This window comes from Trichoplusia ni, chromosome 6 (assembly GCF_003590095.1).
Source record: "Trichoplusia ni isolate ovarian cell line Hi5 chromosome 6, tn1, whole genome shotgun sequence".
Taxonomy (NCBI): Eukaryota; Metazoa; Arthropoda; class Insecta; order Lepidoptera; family Noctuidae; genus Trichoplusia; species Trichoplusia ni.
In genome coordinates this window covers 8,708,409-8,728,844 of record NC_039483.1, presented here as the reverse complement: position 1 = coordinate 8,728,844, position 20,436 = coordinate 8,708,409, and the positions used below count along the sequence as shown (strand labels likewise).

The 20,436-nt window shown below is 35.8% G+C and overlaps 3 protein-coding genes across 4 annotated transcripts in view; 2 read left to right on the top strand and 1 right to left on the bottom strand.

Annotated features, from left to right (window-relative positions):
- Window positions 1–3: 3 nt before the first annotated feature.
- Window positions 4–6,698, bottom strand: LOC113494747 (vacuolar protein sorting-associated protein 18 homolog). Its single transcript, XM_026873191.1, has 9 exons — window positions 6,226–6,698; window positions 5,680–6,011; window positions 4,449–4,760; window positions 3,114–4,336; window positions 2,661–2,830; window positions 2,066–2,217; window positions 1,794–1,859; window positions 1,227–1,392; window positions 4–798 (listed from the first exon to the last, which is right to left on the bottom strand). Exons 1-9 carry the CDS (start codon window positions 6,485–6,487, stop codon window positions 563–565), a joined length of 2,919 nt encoding a protein of 972 aa, XP_026728992.1. The 5' UTR covers window positions 6,488–6,698; the 3' UTR covers window positions 4–562.
- Window positions 6,699–7,041: 343 nt separating this feature from the next.
- LOC113494744 (short-chain specific acyl-CoA dehydrogenase, mitochondrial-like) lies at window positions 7,042–16,002 on the top strand. Of its 2 annotated transcripts, none has more exons than XM_026873188.1 (9): window positions 7,042–7,445; window positions 9,071–9,237; window positions 10,670–10,928; window positions 11,532–11,693; window positions 12,143–12,209; window positions 12,946–13,097; window positions 13,427–13,518; window positions 13,770–13,969; window positions 14,455–16,002. In XM_026873188.1, the coding sequence occupies exons 1-9, from the start codon at window positions 7,406–7,408 to the stop codon at window positions 14,546–14,548; spliced, it is 1,233 nt and encodes a 410-aa protein (XP_026728989.1). In that variant the 5' UTR covers window positions 7,042–7,405; the 3' UTR covers window positions 14,549–16,002. The 2 variants fall into 2 exon arrangements, with proteins under 2 accessions (XP_026728989.1, XP_026728990.1); XM_026873189.1 differs by having other exon boundaries at window positions 7,049–7,445; window positions 12,958–13,097.
- A 1,269-nt stretch (window positions 16,003–17,271) lies between these two features.
- Window positions 17,272–20,436, top strand: part of LOC113494743 (leucine-rich repeat-containing G-protein coupled receptor 5-like) — a 9,474-nt gene continuing 6,309 nt past the window's right edge. Inside the window, exon 1 of the mRNA XM_026873187.1 lies at window positions 17,272–18,251. Within this exon, the coding sequence (XP_026728988.1) occupies window positions 17,953–18,251 (299 nt within the window). The 5' untranslated portion in view covers window positions 17,272–17,952. The remainder of the gene's footprint in view (window positions 18,252–20,436) is intronic.

Below are 20,436 nucleotides of genomic sequence, written 5' to 3'. Positions count from 1 at the left end.
CTAACATGTCATTAATATATTACATAACATACTCAAAGCTTATAACAATATTACATATGCAGTAGATTTACTAAGAGGAATATTTTACTTTTCAGTCCATTATCTATTATAAACATTGTAATATACATACGATACTTGATTAATCACTCAACATGTCAGTCTAGCAAAGAATATACATGCTTAATAATGGCAAAATAGTTCTCGTTAAAAACACAATATGTTACACTACGCTTCTCCATGCGGAACGACTAAGCACTAGTGTATTGATGAAAAAACTGGATATAATATTCAAATACCTACAAGTGGCGCTTTTAAAGTGCAGCTCCGCTCTTCAAGTTATTAAGCTTTCTCACGAGACCAGTAGTAGTCAATAGTAAACTACACAAATTCCTGATCTGATCCTCTCACAACTGTCAATGGGCAAAGAGGTTTCAGGTAGTACATGATCTGTATTGCAACTCACAAATATTTTATAATGCACTTGGCTAGATTTCTATAGATTGCACAGCGCCATCTATTATCAACTCGAGTTATTAAAGTATTATGTACTAAAACTCCCATTTTACTCCCATTCCTTCATGACACGGTCCCAATCCTCATCGGATATGAAAGGCTTGTCGATGCAGTTGATCATGTACTCGCCGCAGAAAATGCACTCGCTGGCTACTATGTCATCGATCTCGTTCCTTAGGATTTCTCGCAGCGGGAGCCCATTGGACGTGATGGTGGATAGCTCTATGTTGGAGAGTACGGAGAGCTGACGCTGTAGGTCGGTCAGCTTGTTGCGACGAGCCGGCTCTGTTGATACGATTTTTATGTATAAGACACGGTTGTATATGAAGGTACTCAGGACGTCAGGACATCTAACAAACGAGTCTATTAGATATTTTTGTTAGTAATGTACCTATGAAAGTGTAAGCGTTTGAAACCTTTGTAAGGTGAGGTATTTTCTGATTTAACCAGGTTAGAATGTTTTTTTTGCAGACTATATCACCTAAAATATTGACACATGGGAAATCTCTATACACTCATGCATGATTCATGACTTACGAAAATAAAGATATTGAAATTATAAGTAGTCGAGTCTTAAACAAATCTGCTTTGAAATGACTTGCTTTATCATGACAATTATAAAGAACATTTGAGATACCTCTCATACCTACCTACATACACTATACAAAATATTTTTTACTTTTAACAATATTCCATCAAAAAATCATACGTACTGAGTATCGGCAGGGTCTCAGCGGTGAGGCAGTCGCTGTGGAACTTGTGTCCGCAGGGGAACAGGTAGAAGGGGCGCAGCAGCAGCGCGATGTCGCACAGGCAGCACACGTCCGACACCAACACCGACACGCTGCGGTTGCGGAACGACTGGATCTCGGCGCGCACCTGATAGATAATTAACAGAATGGTAACGAAATACTACGCAATCTTGGTCCGTATACACCTAATGTTACGATTTCATAAAGATCATTCAACTTTCGAATTCAGAAATGAGGGCTCGACACTTACGCCTTTTATTGTATGTTTCTTTTAATTTTCGTTTTTAATTAAAATAAAAAATAGATACTGTCCCATATTTAGTATTAATTTAACTGACGGACTAATAAGTCTAAATTGATGCAAATAAAAAAGATTAAAAATAATCCAGGACTGCTTTTTTAAATTGTTTTTTTTTTATAGCATATCTTTACCTAACATTCAGCATCAGTTATCAACAACAGTCTTAACACTAATGCGGGACGAGATAGCAAACACAAATATTACAGTTACATGAATAATAAACTTACATATTCAGCCGATGCCATCGCCTCTTCCATTTCAGCTTTCATTTTGTTTATTTCGTTATTATTTTCCTGGGAAAAAATTACAATAACAACATTTTAATCCATAATATTTATTTATGTATCGTTTGGGCCAAATATCGGGTAAAGTGGCGCTCTCTCGTAGCAGAGGCCAAGACGCATTTTGGGTCGCTGAGTCATCGGAGTGAGCAAGTAAGTATTGTTTAGCAACTTGACTCACATTTCACATGCAAAAGCAGGTTGCAGAAGTTTCGTACCTGTAGCGACTGGCAGATGGGTTGTCTGAAGTGGTCGATGGTGACCACGTCGCTGAAAAACGGCAGGATGTCCTCGATCTTGATGAGCTGGCACTCCTCCAAGAAGCTCATCGCTTCCTTCATGTCCTGGTTCTTCGTAATCACACTTTCAGCTGCAAATCGAAGTCTAAATTAGTAAATGTTACTGGTTGAGGTCACGAAGCCAAACCTAATGGGTTCGTTCCCCACGTAGCTGCGTAGGGAAAGCTCTTTTGGGATCCACGAATGTTTGTTCCGAGTCTTTGGGCATTGAGTTATATATTTCTGAAACTCCCCGCGCTACACTAGGTAGGCCTAGCCTTACACTAGGATTAAATTCCATTATGCAGGCGTCGTTTTACAACAAAGACCATGTCGCTTTAAACATGTATATAAATTTATACAGACGTATATTGAAAACTAAAAGCAGATATGGTTTTTAGACCTTTAGGGGTTAAGAATATATTGCCTAAATTCTCACCAATATCCTTAATAAGTGTGAAGAGAAGAGATATATAAAATGATTGTCTTGACAAGTTGACACCTTAGCCTTGCCTCGACAAATAAGTTAACCCACCTATATTGAGCCATAGTTGTCTTTGCAGTTCCTCGGACTCCGGCATGGCGGCTATGGACTTGGCGAGACCGATGTTCACCTGCAGCGCCAGTTCCACTGCCGAGTCCCATAGTCCTAGTAACGCTGAAAGTTTGACGCAGGCTTCTGAGAGGTTCTTCTCGCGGCATAATCTGTTAAAAAAAGGATTTTAATAATTAAATTGTGTAAGGGCTAAGGATGCGCTTACTGCATGGGCTGGTTCCATGAGGCCCAGTACAGAGGATCGTGGAAGGATTTGAGGGAGGCCTTTGCCCAGCAGTGAGACACAGTGGGCTAGATAAAAAAGGGCTAAGTACCCTTAGGCCTTTTTTATTGGTAAATAGAAATAAAAAATTAAAATACCATTAAATCATTCCATCATAGACTGCTGATCTCTATATAAAATAGTGGTATAATGCGAAAAATTAAACTTACCTTAAAGCATAGTGCACGTCATAGTTAACATACACAACATTCTGTCCTTGCCGCGCCAAGTATCGCGTCAATGCGTCATGATCATGCTCCGCGTACAAAGTCAGCAAATAGTTGTGGATCGCCTTGTCTTTCACATTGTAGTGTTGCAGAATGAACTCCAAGTACCTTATGATCTCGGTCACATGAGCCTCATCATTCCGACACGACAGGAAAGCTGGCAACAGTTTAGAGGCACTCAGACTCGATCCTTGAGAGATCAAAGTCGTTACTGTATGCTTAGGGCACTCCTCCATAAGAACAGGAGCGAACTGGTAAAACAACTCAGGTTTCTTCAGCGTTTTCAATGTCTCTATGGCCTCGAGGTACGACTTCTTATAAATGTATTGAGCGACAACATTCTCATAGTCCTCGTTAATGATCGTCAGTTTGATGAGATTCTGTTTGTCACCATGTGACGCCATCAGGTCATACACGACAGACTTCACGTGCTGCATGCATTTGCACACTTTCGGGTGCAAGAGGAACACTTCGAAATTACTTTGGAGCTGGTGGTACTCCTCAGTGTCTTGCTTCCCTGTTCTCCTCAACAGCCCTAACTTAGACAAATACAACTCAGTCATCCAAATTACTAACATGGAAATTAAAGTTTTATCGTCTTCTTTTAAAGTATCTAATCTGTTCGACAAATACACTTTCAAGGCATTCGTTTCATCCACCTCCAGAAATTTAAGGCATATTGTTTCGAAACTTTTTTGCGTTTCTGCGAATATTTCCGCGCTTTTCTCGTATTCGCCTTTGGTGAACAGCAGTTCAGCTTGTTTCACGTTGATGATGTCTATGTAAGCTGGGTTATTGTAACAGTACTCTTTGGCTAAATCGAATTGTTCTTTGTCTGAGTAAATGATCCATAGATTGCGTTCTTCTCGTACGACTTTGTATCTGAATACTGACTTGTCTGTGATGGCCCAGATCGTTCGCTTCTTCGTATCTCTGACTATGTTCTTTAGCTTTCCGTGAGCCTCAGAGTACTTGTCTTCGAAGACTAGCTCTTGACTTAACAGTGAGACTACTTTGACTCGGTCTGAGTACATGAGTAGGACATGGAATTCTGTGAGGACAAACGAGAGCGGTGCGTTTTCTTTTTCTTCGCCTCCAGTTGGATATGAGATTAGAGCTCCTTGTGTGAACAGCGAGTTTGAGTTCTGTTGCGAGCTTGGGTCCAACTGAAAGATGAATTATGATGTTATGATTATCAAACAATTACCATAACTATGGGGAAATAAACGCCCTGTTTCGTAATACATATATCTAACTAACGTGTACTAAAGTTCTTACCTGCCCATAAAATATTCCAGGCTCCGTTAACCAGGCGAATGTCTTCGGTGCTTCATTTTTATCGAAAAAGAACTGCAGTTTGGAATACTTTAAATTTGAAGGTATTTCTTGGTATCCAGTCTCAGGAATAGTCAGGTAAGGGTGGAATATAGTTTGTAATGATGGCTTGTCGTCCTTCATGAGTGTATCGCCAATAAACTGGTACAGTCTGGTCGGTGTTGTGATGAATATAAAGTATTTGTTCGTATTGTTGACTCTATGGAATTGTATCCCTGTTATTGGCATATCTGTTCCTTTGCCAATGTGAAAGATCTGTGAATAGTTAAAGCTAAGGAATTAGTATTCAATGTAAATATTGAAGAAATTTAAGCTTGATAAAACCTATTATAAGTATTTAATGTCTTTTTGGTGATATTTAGTTACTGTTCATTAAACAGTATGTTTGTCGTCACCATTTAAAAAAAAAGTTTGTGCAAAAAGCAATGAAAATGACATGATATAAAATGTTTAAGGCCTATTAAAGGTAAAAGCTAAAAATGTTCCGATATTTAGAGAGAGAGAACAAAAAAACTTGATTATTCAAAAATAGATAAAAAAAAAATCAATTTTTATAAGCTGAATAAAAATTCACAATCACACAGAAGCATATTACCAGAAGAAAAATGGTGAAAAATAACAAAAAATAATGTTTACCAAACCATCAATTTCCTTGTTCCCATACAGAGGAAGATAATTAGGCAGCTTGTGAAGGAAATTCATAAATTATACAAACATCAAAAAGTGTTAGAAATCATAATCATTATGTTAAAAAAAGTTTAAGAAAATACATGAATATACTACATAGATAAAAAGTTTTGTGAGATGGATTTAACATTGTTTAAGTTGGATGTGTAAGTAGTTGATCATATGTGTCAGTAACCATTCTTAAGCAATTATGGATATGAACTGTTTCTATGCACATAATATAGGGTAGCTACTGAACAAACTCAGTTTTCAGACAGCGCCTCAGATTAAAATTATGTTTTTATTTTGTTTTATTCTTTCTTATTTAAACACATAGATCTATCTGTGCTGGTGCAATCCATTTTGAATTAAAAATGAATTATGATTTGTTGAATAAAAAAAAACAACATACTAAATGAGCATCTGTAGTTAACACTAATAGAAACCAAATTAATGGTTATGAAATGTAAAGAGGGTGGCAAAGTCTTTGCAAATAAAGTTATAGTACCTCTCTCCAGTACTGATGGCTGGCTATAAACATTTTCTCACTCTCAGCATCCAATTCAGATTCAAGGAGATGACCTTGTGATGTCCCCAACAGTATTGGTCCCGTTGAAGTCTCAGACCTATTCTCCCAGTTCCAACCGACCTCGGTCACTTCAACATTCTTAGGCTTATTAACCTGCTTGAACTTCAAACTCTTTTGATTCAAGTATATGAGCTCAGGGTTGCCATCTTTAACTCTTGGAGAGAATGCCATTAGCAGGTGATGGCCCAATGGATCGAGGAAGATGCCAGTTAGTTTAGAATTTGGTTGCACAAATTTTGAGTACTGGATTTCTGAAATTTAAGAATTTAAGAATAAATTTGAGTTTTAGGGTGTTAAAATTATTGTGTTCAAAATTACAGTTTTGCAATTTCAATAAACAGTTAAAAGATTAATGCAGCATAATTGATTGTGTAAGTTGCTCAGGTTGCGCTCAGGCAACTCACACAATCAATTAAAATATAAATCACTTATAGCTGTGTATGTTATACTAAAAGGGTGACTAACCTTCTCCACAGTCAGGTCTCTTTAGATCCAGCCTAAACAAATTACCATTGGCCATAGCCAACACCAAATAATCGTTGGAAACAGCCGCATGAGTTATCAAATCAGACAGATTATTCAACATCATTTTTTTCTTCGCAAACATTGGTGTATTGTCTTCTAGTTGCATGTTTATATATCCCGAGGACACCATGGGCTCGGTGACGTGCTTGGGGCGCTGTGAACCCTGCGACGCCTGCTCGTACTGGTCGAAAATTGAAGTCATGTTGACTAGAAAGGGGTGTTGTTATTAAACAATGAATGTTACAGTTACACGCAGCCTATATTACTGCAGTCCTATAGATCTTCGTTCTTAACAATCACATCATATGAATACTATATTTCTTTGTTATGTACACGCAGCTACAATATTTAATAATATTTTCCTCACACGGCAGAAACAGGACGTTTTATCAACACAGGACACACAACATAGGTACAGAAATGTCATCATGTCAATGTCAAAAATCCGTTTTGTTGAAGAAGGACAGTTTTGAAAATAAAATAAATTTGGTAGCAGTAAGTAAGTAACCCAAACGATGCAAAAGTCTTGCAAAAGGTGTTTTTGGTAAGATATATTGTCTTATTTATTATAAAGTGGTTAAATTGAAATAATTAATATATTTAATGTCAACTGAACGAAACGTTTTATATGTCAACAACCATTAACCGAATCCATTAGTAAATTTCAGTGTCACTGTCATTTGATAACAAAATTTTTGGTATACAGTCAGGGAATTTGTTAAAATCTACTTTATTTCTACTGCCATAAAGTTCACATTATCAGGGTATACCCAAAAAGTTACATTTTACTAAATGTATGTAAAATTAAACAAAAAATTGAATTACCTAATGCAAATCGATTGCTTTAATCTGTGTTTAATCATGTTCGTTAAAGCGGTACCGTGCGCTTAGCGTTACATTACAGTGCGTTTTACACAGTATAATGAGAAAATTTTGACATACTTTGGGACCGGTTTTTCGTTGTAAAATGTTTACGTGACCTTGTTGATTTATCATTATCATTCGTATCACAATTCGAATGTCAGCTGCGTTATTACTAACGAACTCAGTTCTACATAAGACAGTTACTACGTTTGGTCTGGTTTTGATGATATAACAATAAACCTTATCAGCTATTAAAATGGTTACAAGTGTTCTCTTACAATCCTCCAAGTTGAGCTGTAAGTACCTTCTTATTTTTTTATAAGATTTAATTAATTCTTATCATTTTGATAAGTACCTGCTACACTTTAATACTGTCCTATAATTAATTCCACACCTACTTTGCAGTTTGGTTGGTGGTTTGTGATGTCCAGTTTCATTTTCTGCTGGTCTGGTCAAATACTACTATTTCATAACCCTTTACAATATGATTGATATAAACTTACTTACATCTTGCCACTGATGTGATTAAATGTACAAAATCAAATATGAGATTTAAAAATTGAGTTGCGTTCAATTCACAGTTAAAATTCACAACTTGAGTGTAAATGTGTGGTGACTTGTTGTTAACAAGGATACAATAATTACTTTAGGATGATTTAGGTTTCTCTTGGGAAAGATTATAATTGCCTACAATCCTAAACTTCCCTGCAGGTAATGAAATTAGCATGCTATGGATAAAACCAATTTTAATTTGACAAAATATAATTACAAGGGGTTATGGAACTTAAAATTACCTATTTTCCTTAAATTAAGTGTTGTTTTTAATGTTCCCGTTTGGCTTATCTTTATATGATAGTATTACATAAATACTGTTTGACTGAATTTCTTATCAATATAAAGATAAATTTCAGCCATTTTTTACTTTTGTACAGCAAATTATATTAATATGGGAATGTATACAATGTCAGTATGTTAGCTTCAATCATCAGATTCTGTTTGACTATTATGAGCATGAAGGTTGGGTTCTAAACAGGTTGAATCCAGCTATATAGATTTTTTAAATAGAGTAATTCCTTATGGTTTTAGTATTTAACCTGTGTTCATTGGTTTTTTTTTTATGTTGGTAGATGGATAAAACATTATTAAAACAAGTATTTTATATATTTCCATAAAAGAAGCTTGTTCAGTTCTCCTTGACATGAGTGAAATCAAGTAATATTTTTGTATAAAGTATGTTGGGTTTGTTTCTGTAAATTCATTTTATTAAAGTGATAATTTATTTACAGTATAACTTTCATATGCTAACTGAACTTTATGTGGATTGATTTAAGGTTCATATTTCTTTGAACAGTAAAATACTAAGGCATATTATCTTATTTACAAATTCAGTAATGAGCTTTAAACTAGTTTTAATAATTACATAATAATTTGTCATTCATTCATTAGTTTATACTTGATTGCACATAAATACACACTTGGACAATATTTTCTTAGAAGGTTCATGTATGAAGGCGATTGTTTAAAAATGAAGAGGGCGGTAACTTTTACATTTTACTTCCACAAAGACTAGTGAAAGAACAGTTTAATCCTTCCTAATATTATAAATGTGAATGTCTCTGTCTGTCTGTTACGTTTTCGCGTCCAAACCACTGAACGGATTTTAATTAAATTTAGTATAAAAATAGAATTGATCTTGAGAAAGAACATAGGATAGTTTTTATCCCGGACTTTCGAAGAGTTCTCTTGGAAACGCGATATAACCGACCTCGACGCTGGCGAAGCCGCGGGCAAAAAGCTAGTTACCAATAAATCCAGATTATAAGCATTTGAAAAATTATATTGGCCTCCAGGCTCATGGAAACAATTCAATTTAAATATTCCAACTTTCAATTTCATCACTACCTTTGTTCATCTTTTCCAGCATACTCCAGACAATGCTTGAAGGCCGTATCACAGCGTCGGACTTTCACAAGCCAGCTGACTGAGCAGCAGCAGGCAGTCCAGGAGCTGGCTAGGAACTTCGCTCAGGAACACTTGAAACCTAATGCAGCTAAATACGATAAGGAGGGTCGCTTTCCATTCGACAGTGTGAGTATATTATGGAGTTTCTAGCTAGTTCTTCAGCATAATGTTTCAAAACTTCCTAAAAAAGGCACTTTGAATAAAGACGTTTTGATTTGGGTGTTAAATATCTTTATTCCAGAATATTTTTATGCTTCGTTGTTTAAGCATTAATTGACCCTATGTTCAGACATTCTACTCTACTCTGTTATTCAGTTAGGTGAAGCTTTTGATAAACTATTCACGGGAAAAAACACAAAAAAAAAACAGGCAAAATGAAAATAAAAAAACTGCGCCAAGTCTTCCCCCTTATCATTTATCTGCAGCGTAACAACATTATCTTTATCTTGAGTGCGTCATAAAGTTGACAGTGTTATTCTCAATTCAATTTGTTTTGGAGTATACAGCGGTCATGTGGGGTGTAAAAGACAGGTGTCATATAGATAATGAGTAGGAATAGATAGATAACTTTGTAGGACTTTCGAAGTAGTCTAAAGCTTTGTACTAAACGGCGTACAAAGACTCTGACTTGCAAAGCTTATTTGTAGGATACTGAACTCCAAACAATCTTGGTTTTTTTTTGTCTTAAAAAGCAGTTAGTAAAGACTACCAAATCAGATACCTTCGAATCATCTGAAGTCATTCAGATGATTCGCAGGTTCAAGTTTGGTCAGTCGTTTACTTATTTAATATATGTTCGATTTACATTCTTTATTATAATGTTCTTATAGATTAAGATTTTGTTATTACTTATGTTGCTGACCATACCAATCTTTTAACAAACAGTAATCAAAGTACTTTTGGCCATCATAATATAGGTTAAGCTCTACGAGTTTAAGTAGTAATCTATAATGCGGTAGAAGATAACAGATAAACAACTACACACGTCAATGTGGCATAACATCAGTCGTACAGATGGCGTCACAACTCACAGGCCATCAGATATTAGATTAAAATGACTTTCGCTGATATTTGATGCATCCGTGTCATGTGTGTTTGTAAACAAAATAATAAACCAGCAATTATTATAGAATTACTTATGATTTGTTTTTATATTTGCAAATATCTCATTTTTACCTACCTTTGATAGTCTTACCAAAGATGGCCACGAGATTGCACATAATCCTTATGACGTTATCAGAGGTGCAATGCGGGTATCTTGTTTTAGAAAGTTGGTATTAGTTATGTTAGTGCTAGTAAGCGAGCAAAAATAAAAAAGTTGAAAATGTGATCCAAAATAAATCGTTACTGGTTTACATTTTTTTGAGTCTTTGTGATATGTTATGTTGTATAGTCTAGTATCTGACATTAGCCAGATAATTGCAATAATTAATAGTTCCAATTTAAGAGGGCAACTATTAACAGATCAGCAATTTTTAGGACAGCAGATTATTTTTACCGTTATTGGCATCTATAAAAAAATCACAGCTAACATTAGGTTATACTTTTTCTCTTCCAGATCAAAGGTCTCACAGACTTAGGCCTTATGGGAGCCTGCGTGGATGAATCCTACAACGGCATGGGGCTGGACTACCTCTCCTTAGCTTTGGCAGTGGAGGAGGTGTCCAGAGGATGTGCGAGTACTGGCATGATACTCTCCATCCACAACTTCCTTTACGCCAACCTGGTGAATGAGAAGGGATCCCCCGAACAGAAGGAAGTCTTCCTCAAGAACTTCACTAAAGGATCTCTGGGGTGCTTCGCTCTTAGTGAACCAGGTACCTTTTTCATGTTATCTTCTTAATACGTTTTTGATTACCTGTCTATGGAACAAGTGACATTGAATTTCTACAATTAGGATTGAGATATCTTTACGTCCCATAAGAATTACAATCTGGAATAGATCAACTCAAGGTATAGAAAAGTTTATATTCCAATTATATACAGATATCATTACATAATGTAATTTCCTGGTATTCTCACGAAGACATTAGTAATAGAATATTGTTATAATCCTTTAATGAACAGGATTTGTTGAGACTTTGTTGAACAAATACTTTTGTTATCACTAACTCTCGTATTTGTTTTAATAATTGAGTGAGGACCATTTGATGTTGTCGTTTTGTTTAGAACATAGATTTTAACATTTATTAATTTATTAATAACAGTTGTTGATCTTGTAGCTTTCATTTCAAGAAGACTGAAATAGGCACGAAATTTAATTGAAAGATTTAGAAAATATGATCGTTTTAAAACTATATTATAATCGCTTTAGAACTTCAGAAGTTATATTAATTTCAAACAATTATATAAATACGTAGATTGGTACGAAAACACAACACTCCTTTCTCGAGCAGCTTGTATATTTTGCTGTTAACCAGGTGCGGGTACTGACGTCGCGGGCATAAGGACCACAGCGAGGTTAGAAGGCGACCACTGGGTACTGAACGGTAAGAAGAGCTGGGTGACCACTGCCATCGAAGGCTCCGCGATCGTCGTCTTCGCTACTGTTGATCCTGAACTTAAGCACAAGGGAATCGCATGTAAGGATGCTATTTGAAAAATATTGTAACATGAACTGTTGCCCGCGACTTGGTTCTCTTTGGATGGAAGTTTGTTCCTCTTTAACGCAAACACTACTGACCGAATTTAGACGAAATTTGGTACACAGATAGTCTATAACCATTTTATGTTCCTGTAGGATCATTTTCGATTTGAAGCGGGCGGGCCCGCGGGCTATTGCTCGTTGATAAATAATATGCAAGAAAATAATATTGCGACAAAAAATTTAGATGTCAGCTATCCTATATTTCACGTTGCATGAAGCGCAAATTTGATTGAAATCGGGAAAGTAATTTGGGAGCCTATAGCGGACAAACAACGTGACACGCAATTTTACAATATTAAGATTTTTTTAAGCTCGTCCGCTTATTTCATTGATATTTATTTGCCAAAAATTTGTGATGTCATACAAGCTTATATTTTGTCTTAGGTTTCCTGGTCCCAATAGAGACTGAAGGCGTTTTCAGAGGAAAGAAGGAGCCAATCATGAGTGTTAGGTATGTTTACCCAATATTATTATTATACACATATTAACACTGCATGCATAATGGGGTACTGATGTTATGAAAAAGGTTTTAATACACGCTGCCAATAACGTATTTATTTTGATCGGTCTGTTATATCGACCAATACGTTATACTGCTTATTTATAAAAAATATTTATCGTATTTTAATTTATGTATTTGGGATATCTTTGTATGTAAATTGTCATGAATATGTTTTGTTTGGGCTGTCAAATCAGGTAAAATTAAAGTGTCTCGTTATTATTATTGTTAAAGTAAAAACTTCAATGAAGAGGGTAAACCGATACTGATTAAATAATCTAACTTTTGGAAGTGATTATGAAGAATGTAATTAGTTTAACTTATCACTTCTGTATTTCATTTATTTTTATAATAATCAACCTTATGTCCTCCTTATGTACATCGTTTTTTCGTGTGACATTGTTACATCAATTCGCAGTCGAATTCTCGTCTTACTCGATTAGCACATCGTTTACAACGCAAACATACTTTAAATAGTTAATAAAAACACTAGCTAGCGGCAATTTCTTAATCTATTTGTGTCAAACTCGGTCCCGTAGTTAAATTTATATAGACCAAATCAATTAAAAGATGCAAATGTTGAACAAATACTCGTAAAAATCTAAGTTAGCAACCAGGCACACTTTACCAAACAGACACACACTCCCTCGCATCACAGTGGGCTTACGAGTATAAATGAGATGTGAAGCATGTCTCTCAGGGCGGCGACAGCTTGCAACGTGACGCTGGAGGAGGTCCGCATCCCGCGACACTACATGGTGGGGGACGTCGGCGACGGGTTCCTCATCGCTATGGGACAACTCGACCAGGGACGAATTGGGATCGCTGCGCATGCTGTTGGTAAGATTTTTTGAAAGGGTGATGTTCTGGAATATTCTAAGAAGCTGGACTGATATATAAGGGGGGGGGGGAGTGGAGATAAGGTTTATTTGAGTAGGCGACGGGTTGAAATTGGTATCGCTGCACATGCTGTTGGTGAGTTATCTTTGAAAAGGTGATTTTGGGCTATTCCTAGACAAGTGGGAAGTGTTAAAATTGGTATCATTACCCGTGCATCGGTATGTACCTGACAGACAAATATTATGCACACCAGTATGCCGACAAAAATGTACTTGTCTAAGCTTGTGATGATTTTTTATTTTTAATATGTATGTTTTTATCCACTTCAGGTATCGCTCAATCCGCCCTCGACACAGCAATTAACTACGCTAAGGAGAGAGTAGCCTTCGGAAAATCCCTCACCAGATTAGCCTCTGTTAAGGTAGTTTTACCATTTTATTTAAAGATCGCTTGACCTTGAGTATCGAAGACCGTGGCTTCGATACCCACCCAGGATAAATGTTCAAGATGAGCATAATCTTTTGATCTCTGTCTAAAAAATAAATATATAATTATGTTAATCAATCTGTCTAGTACTACTAATATCTAGTACTCCTAAAACAAGCTTTGCTTAGTTTGAGACTAGATCGCGTTATGACGAATAAAAGATCTACAATTGAATAATTCCCCCAGGACCGGCTAACCGACATGTGCATACTAGTGGAGACAGCTCGCCTGGCCACGTACAGGGCGGCCACTGACGTCACGGTGAAGAACAGCGCCATGGCGAAGTACATCGCGGGCAGGAACGCCGTCGCCGTCGCCGACCACTGCGTGCAGATCCTCGGCGGGAGGGGGCTGTCCGTGGACTATGATGCTGAGAGGCATTATAGGTGAGGGAACTGACCAATCGCTTTTTTGGAAACGTGTTATTAAAGTCAGTAATGTTTGTAGTTTTGGAAAGTGCCTGGAAAAAGATTTCTTGGTTTAATTTGGTCTGAAAATCACAATGGTTTTACTTGGTTTTTGAGACAACATTATTTACTATGGTTGTTAATCGTAATGATGGTGTTAGAAATTTCTGGTCCTTAGATACGATTTACAATAAAAGTTAAGCATTAATTCCCAACCAATAAATCTAATTTCTTAAAAAAAATATTATTAAAACCAGTAAATGTTAGAAGAATCCTTTGAAAACATGAAAGCATTTAGTGTAAAGTGTAAACACGTAGTGGTAGAGTTCGACCCATCAGAACCCTCTGCTTGCGACAAGCATTTTCATGATCTACGAATGTTTTTTCTGGGTGTCGACACAATGAATAAGTTCTGTACAGCGGGAGTCGTTTAAGAATAATACTGATGAGTGCCATTGTTACAGGGATGCCCGAGGCACACAGATCTACGGCGGTGTCACAGACATACAGAAGCGTCTCGTGGGACACTACCTGCTGAAGGAACACGACGCGCTGTAGAGCATGGTATTACGTAACATACTCTAGTCTACATGAGCCATCCACTGTCTAACGAATTATCAACTGTGTTAGAGCAAAAGGACCACAACTATACTGCCGCTTTGTAAGAGTAATTTTAGTTTTTCATGGTGCCTTAATTTCTGTCTAATCTTTGCTTGTTTTTTTATAGTTTAAAATCGAGTAAATTTATTTTGTAATTTTGTTAGGGTATACAAAGTTTTGGTTTCTGAATTTAGGAATGTGTATTCAGCTAATTTTGGTCTAAAATTTTCGAATTGGTCCCTGAATAAAATTACATTTGTGAACTAATTCAGGATACTGTAAAAAACGTAATTTATCCAACCATATTAAAATGTGAAACGAAATTGGATATTTGCATTTCATCACGTCTCATCAAAAATATTTCTTGCCTTTTTCTTATTTACTCCTATTTCAATATTTTTGTTAAAATCAATGTTCAAACATAACGCATGAAGTTCAATTGCTATACACCTACTTGTAATTTGCTATACAATCGATTATAAATCGATTAGAAAATTGTTTCACATTAAGATATCGTTCCATTTACGATTATGTACATTGTGGCTCAAACTGTAGGTACTAATTACGTGGTTGCATTCTATTTTCTAAGCTTATCGGAATACGTATTACTATCGTAACTAAACTCTTTTATTTTCAAAGTGGATATGGACACGGGAAAACCTTTATAATCTTTAACTTTCCCTTTTTGATTACCTGGTCCTTTTAGGCATTCTTACTTTACCCGTAATTGCGATTCACACTTTTCTGGATTGATGAAAAGGTGGACGTGGTCTATATCCATGTTAAAGATGGTCAAAATGCATCGCATTTATTACGTAACACTATAGCTGTATGTACTTACTATTTTATAAAAGACATTCCATTTTGAATGTCGTTTTAATCGTCTATTGGTTTTAAAAACCAGTAAGCTAGGTGGCCTAGGTGCCAGTTTACGTATATGTTAAACCTCCTTGCCTTCAATACGTGTCAAAACAATTGACCAAACCTCTTACTCTACACAACCAATTGGTAAATAACGAGGTATAAAAATGAACCTTATCCCTTTATAATAACGTTGCGTCAATATTAAAGAGTTACTATAACTGTGAGGTCTATTGTATTCGAGCATTCTTAATTTCCGTACTTTTTTAAATAGTTATTTTACGAAATGCGCTCGACTGTTTAGGTCAATATAAAGTGACTGATTAAGCATAAACTAGATGTAAGTTTAACAACAGACTTGTAAAACGAATGTCTATGTATTATAATAACAATGGATCGCATGTCAGAGGAAACTAGTAGCAACAATCAACCTTATTGCTTTAACAATAAGGATTAATTCACAACTTTCAAGGAATTGAAAGTCAGGGTTTCCTCTGATGTGCATCGTGGTGTCTATTCATGAAATAAATGTTCATAAAAATCAACAACAATGATGTAATAATTATTTGAAAGGTATTAACAAAAAACAACAAATTACAAAAAAAAATCACAGAAATCTTCCTTTTTCATCAATGCACTTCTAACAGATATTGATGCAGATTTAAATATTACATTCTATTGATATTGTTGTCTATATTTTAATAAAAATATTATTTTTTTATTTAAGACTTTTACTTAAACCAAATAATATGGTTTCAGTGAAAAACAAATCTTATTTTTATATTATATAACTACGTTATTCTGCACCTTCTCTAATACATTCTCTTTAGACCAAAAACGATAGAATCAAAGCACAAAACTGACCTACAAAGAATGGAGGCTCCCTAAAAGTGCTAATAAAATGCACATTTCAACGCCATTAGCCTATTTACAGCGAGAGCAATAAAATCTGGTGGTTGGCATACAATCCCTCCGCCTGTTCATGACTTCATGTACATCTATACATGTTTTGAAGGTTTGCCTTTTCCCTTCCTAACCTATATGTCAAGTGTCCCAAATACCTGCGCCCTAAGGCGTCAGTTTGTATATTTTTATTATTTCTTTACCGCGTCGTAAAACTGGCCAAATATTAACGAAATTGTACGTTTTTGTGTGTCATAAAATTCTTTGTAAATATCGCGTTATATATATAAGGTCTAAAGTTAGGTAATACATAGGGTACTAACTGATCTTTGGATATCAAGGTAAGTAAGTATTTACACCTCAACTTACGAAAGAAAACTATTTTTTTATGATTAAAAAAACTAAATAGCACGCATCCTATATGTATGTCAAAAATATTCCGAATTTGAAGCCGCGTCTTCTAAATAGGAATCGGCTTCGACAACTACTGAACCATAACGTCGCTTTGTTTAGTAAACAAATATGCACACAGTAGCGTAACACATTACAACATTGGCTTCCTATTACAAAAGCTGATCATTATAATATACACACATCCCTATTTCTTACTCTAAACCCGACAGGTATGTACTGATCTGCCCATAGTTTGCCGGAAATATAACGACCTAAATTAGCCACATTTTTGTCCCAAACAATGCGTTAATAGAGAAAACGAATCGTATCAACCTGTCGCGCTAATGGTGTCACGTTGTATCGCAATCTTTAGACGCGACTCATTGTGGTCAATGTATCTCGCATTACTGCTACCTACGGCGTCTCACATTATTCTATCATAATACACTTACGAAGTACGGATAGCTATAATACCTCCGCTAGTTACCGCCGTACTGCGGCACACTCGCTTTATATGTGCCTCTAAACTCAAGAAGAAGTTTTTATTGAAATAGTTTCTACACGTCTTTTTAATCAGTTCAAAAGTGCGGTTGCCTAATTGTGCGTGTCTGTGATTTGAAGAACCTGGAATTAAGATTACATCAAACGGAATTGTTACAAATCAGTGCCTTATCAATTTATTTGTATTATGTAGGCGTTTTATGGAAAATTGTTTGCTCGAGTTAAAACTGTATCATAGGACCAAGTGTTTTTTTTTTCTGATCGTGCCCAACTATTCCTGATTGTCTGTTTATTCCTCGCTACTAATCTTATGATGCTTGAAAGCTAGTGTAACAGTGTTGTGTAACTAAATTGTATTAATGTAGAAATATCGCGTTGATCCAAGAGACGAAGTCCAAGACTTTTTCGATGTAAACTCGACCACTTAATACAAAATCACCAGCTCATACAGTAAAAAATTGATTACTAAGTATTTTTTTACCAGTTGTTATATATTTCCTCGAAGGATCGGCGGCACTCACACTACAGGACCATGAATCACATAGACTTCGTATTAATCTTCTATTATCTAAGTGTGCGTCATTTTCAGCAATGTACACACACAGCAGCGATGCCGATAAGACAACGATAGGGAAACTTATCATTCCACCGCGATTACGAGTCGAACGCAGATGGGCCTGTGTCATCAATTTTAAACAGTAAATATGCGCGCCCTTACTGTTTTGACGTTTCTGTTTTTTATATTCAAATATGGAAGTGGACAAGACGTTTATGAGGACATTATTAACGAAGAAGTTTATAAACTAATTAGATTGAGTGATGTTTGCACGTGCAGTGAAATATCCGATATGGATAGGACTCACTTGGAGTTGTATGTTCAGTGTACAGAGTTTGACAGGATTGAGAATGTTGCGGACTTGGATAAGATCGAATGGCCCGCGAACCCCAACGGGCTGAAGATATCGGCCACTTTCGATGGACTCGGATTGTCTACTCTCGGCAAGTAAGTAACCGTTATATTTGATTCTGAAAATGGTCTTTTAGCTCAAATTAAATTGAAACCCAGTTATCTTGTTCCAAAACCGGCGAAATTGGAACAATACTGTTATAAGCGTAGGTGTCAATCGTTCAACTGCTTTTGGTTAACGATCCTAATAGTTAAGAGCCATTTTAAATTTAAGTTGTTTGGAACTTTCGAATTTGTGTTTTTACCAATGGTAGATTAGCTACATTCACATAACTAAGTACCTATTACGTGTTAAAAAATGCCTAACTAAAATGACTAGGTATACAATTTAATAATGAATTCTAGATATTTTGTTGGGAAGTCCCAACTGTTGACCCTGACAACAGCATCTAATTATCACCTTGACTGCTTATCTCATTAAAGTACAATAAAACTAAACGCGCCATGTTTTAAAGGGCATTGAAATTTTGTTTACTCTGCGCCTATCTTAATCACTGTTTGTTCTTACTCTTTTAGGGAAACCATATCAGATAGTTTGGTACTTACACAATACGTACAAAACGACTATGTTTTATAGTCTATAAACTTTGCAAAGCCTGAAATGAGGGCAGGTGGAAGTGTTGTCTAGATTAATTACTTTAATTAAACAACCTAAGTAATTATATTCATACTAAGTAAGGTCTTTCCGTACTTTTTAGCGACCGGATAAGGAAATTCAAAATAACGATTAATTATTTGAAATTTTTACTAGGGCTAAGTATTTAAAAAAGGCAAAATTTACCAAAATTGTTTTCAAAGCTCTGACTGAGAACTAGGTAAAATACAATTGCGTTAAGTTGAAACTTAGGTTGTCATAACCCACTTACCTGAGTCACTATGAGACAAAAACATATTTTATTGGCCACCAACTCATCGCAGTGTTATCGTTTTATAGATTGCAGTTTTCTCATGATTTAGATCAATACTGAAACGTCTTTATGGAACACAAACTGCGTCTATAATAAATGTTCATTCGTGCCTATCTCACTCATATTTACGAAAATATTACTAGAACCTGAAAGAGCAATTATTTGAGAGATTAGCTATTTTTGTACATGCCTACATAGAGTATAGAATACTACACTGAAGTAGAGCTTAATGAATAAGTGCAGGACCTAAATAATAATCAAATAACTATTACTAACATTGTTTTATCAATAAAATTATTATAACGTAGGTACTTACTTTACTATGTTCACCTATGTTAAGAGTGGCGCAAATTTTTCATAAGTGTCTTAATAAAGGCTCTATACATTTGTAAATGTAACAAGCCGATTTATATTGATTTGTTTATTAAAGTACTAGAATCCAATTTTAATAGTTTTGTACCTAAAGACGGGTTCATTGTTTGTCTAAACCCCCTTTTTTTTAGGTTTATTTCTCGTAAACCGTTATAAGAAAATATTAAGTCATGCCTACGAGTAGTTAAGTTTTTTTTTTTTTTGATCTCGCAGACAAACAGTTTGTACTGTTGTGTGAGACACTACTATATCATAAGTATAACATGTACCTGTTATAATTGAATAAATAAAATAATAATAAATAAGAAACAAAACTATATATATTATAGAACGTATATTACGATGTAATATACTTTGACTCGAATTCCCCTCGACATTTTAGCGGGTTGTGTATTAATTAATATTCGTCTTATAGGTGATCGTGTTTTCTTTCTATCAAATTAGTACAAAACTTACCTACAACCGCTCTTTGTTTATTACAATTGACATTAATGTAACCTGCTCGTCTTTGGTGATTAACTTGAAGCCTCTCAATAAAGGTTGTTTTATTACTGCAGACAGTATACTTACAAAAACCACCCGTCACCCTAATATAATTTTTGTTTAGGTACCTAAGTACTCTGTTTTACTTCGATGGCCTATTTGTTTTTTTTTTTGGTAAGTCTGGGGAATCCTCTTGTAAGCCCACTCTCTCGGGCAGGAAATGGGTAGTGTCAGACTTTTACTGACTAAACCTGAACCGTCGTGCTAAGTCATCCGTGTTTTTTGTCAGTGTAATGTGTATGTCAATGCGTTTCAATCCTTCAGATACCGACCGCGGGCTTCCACCGGCCAGCAGTGCGGGCCGGTAGGTCACTTTTTCGTGCTGGCCGGAAGTCTGGAGGCCGACGTGTGCTGAGCGTCGGCCTCCTTGGGCTCCCAGGCCTATTTATAAAAGCTTG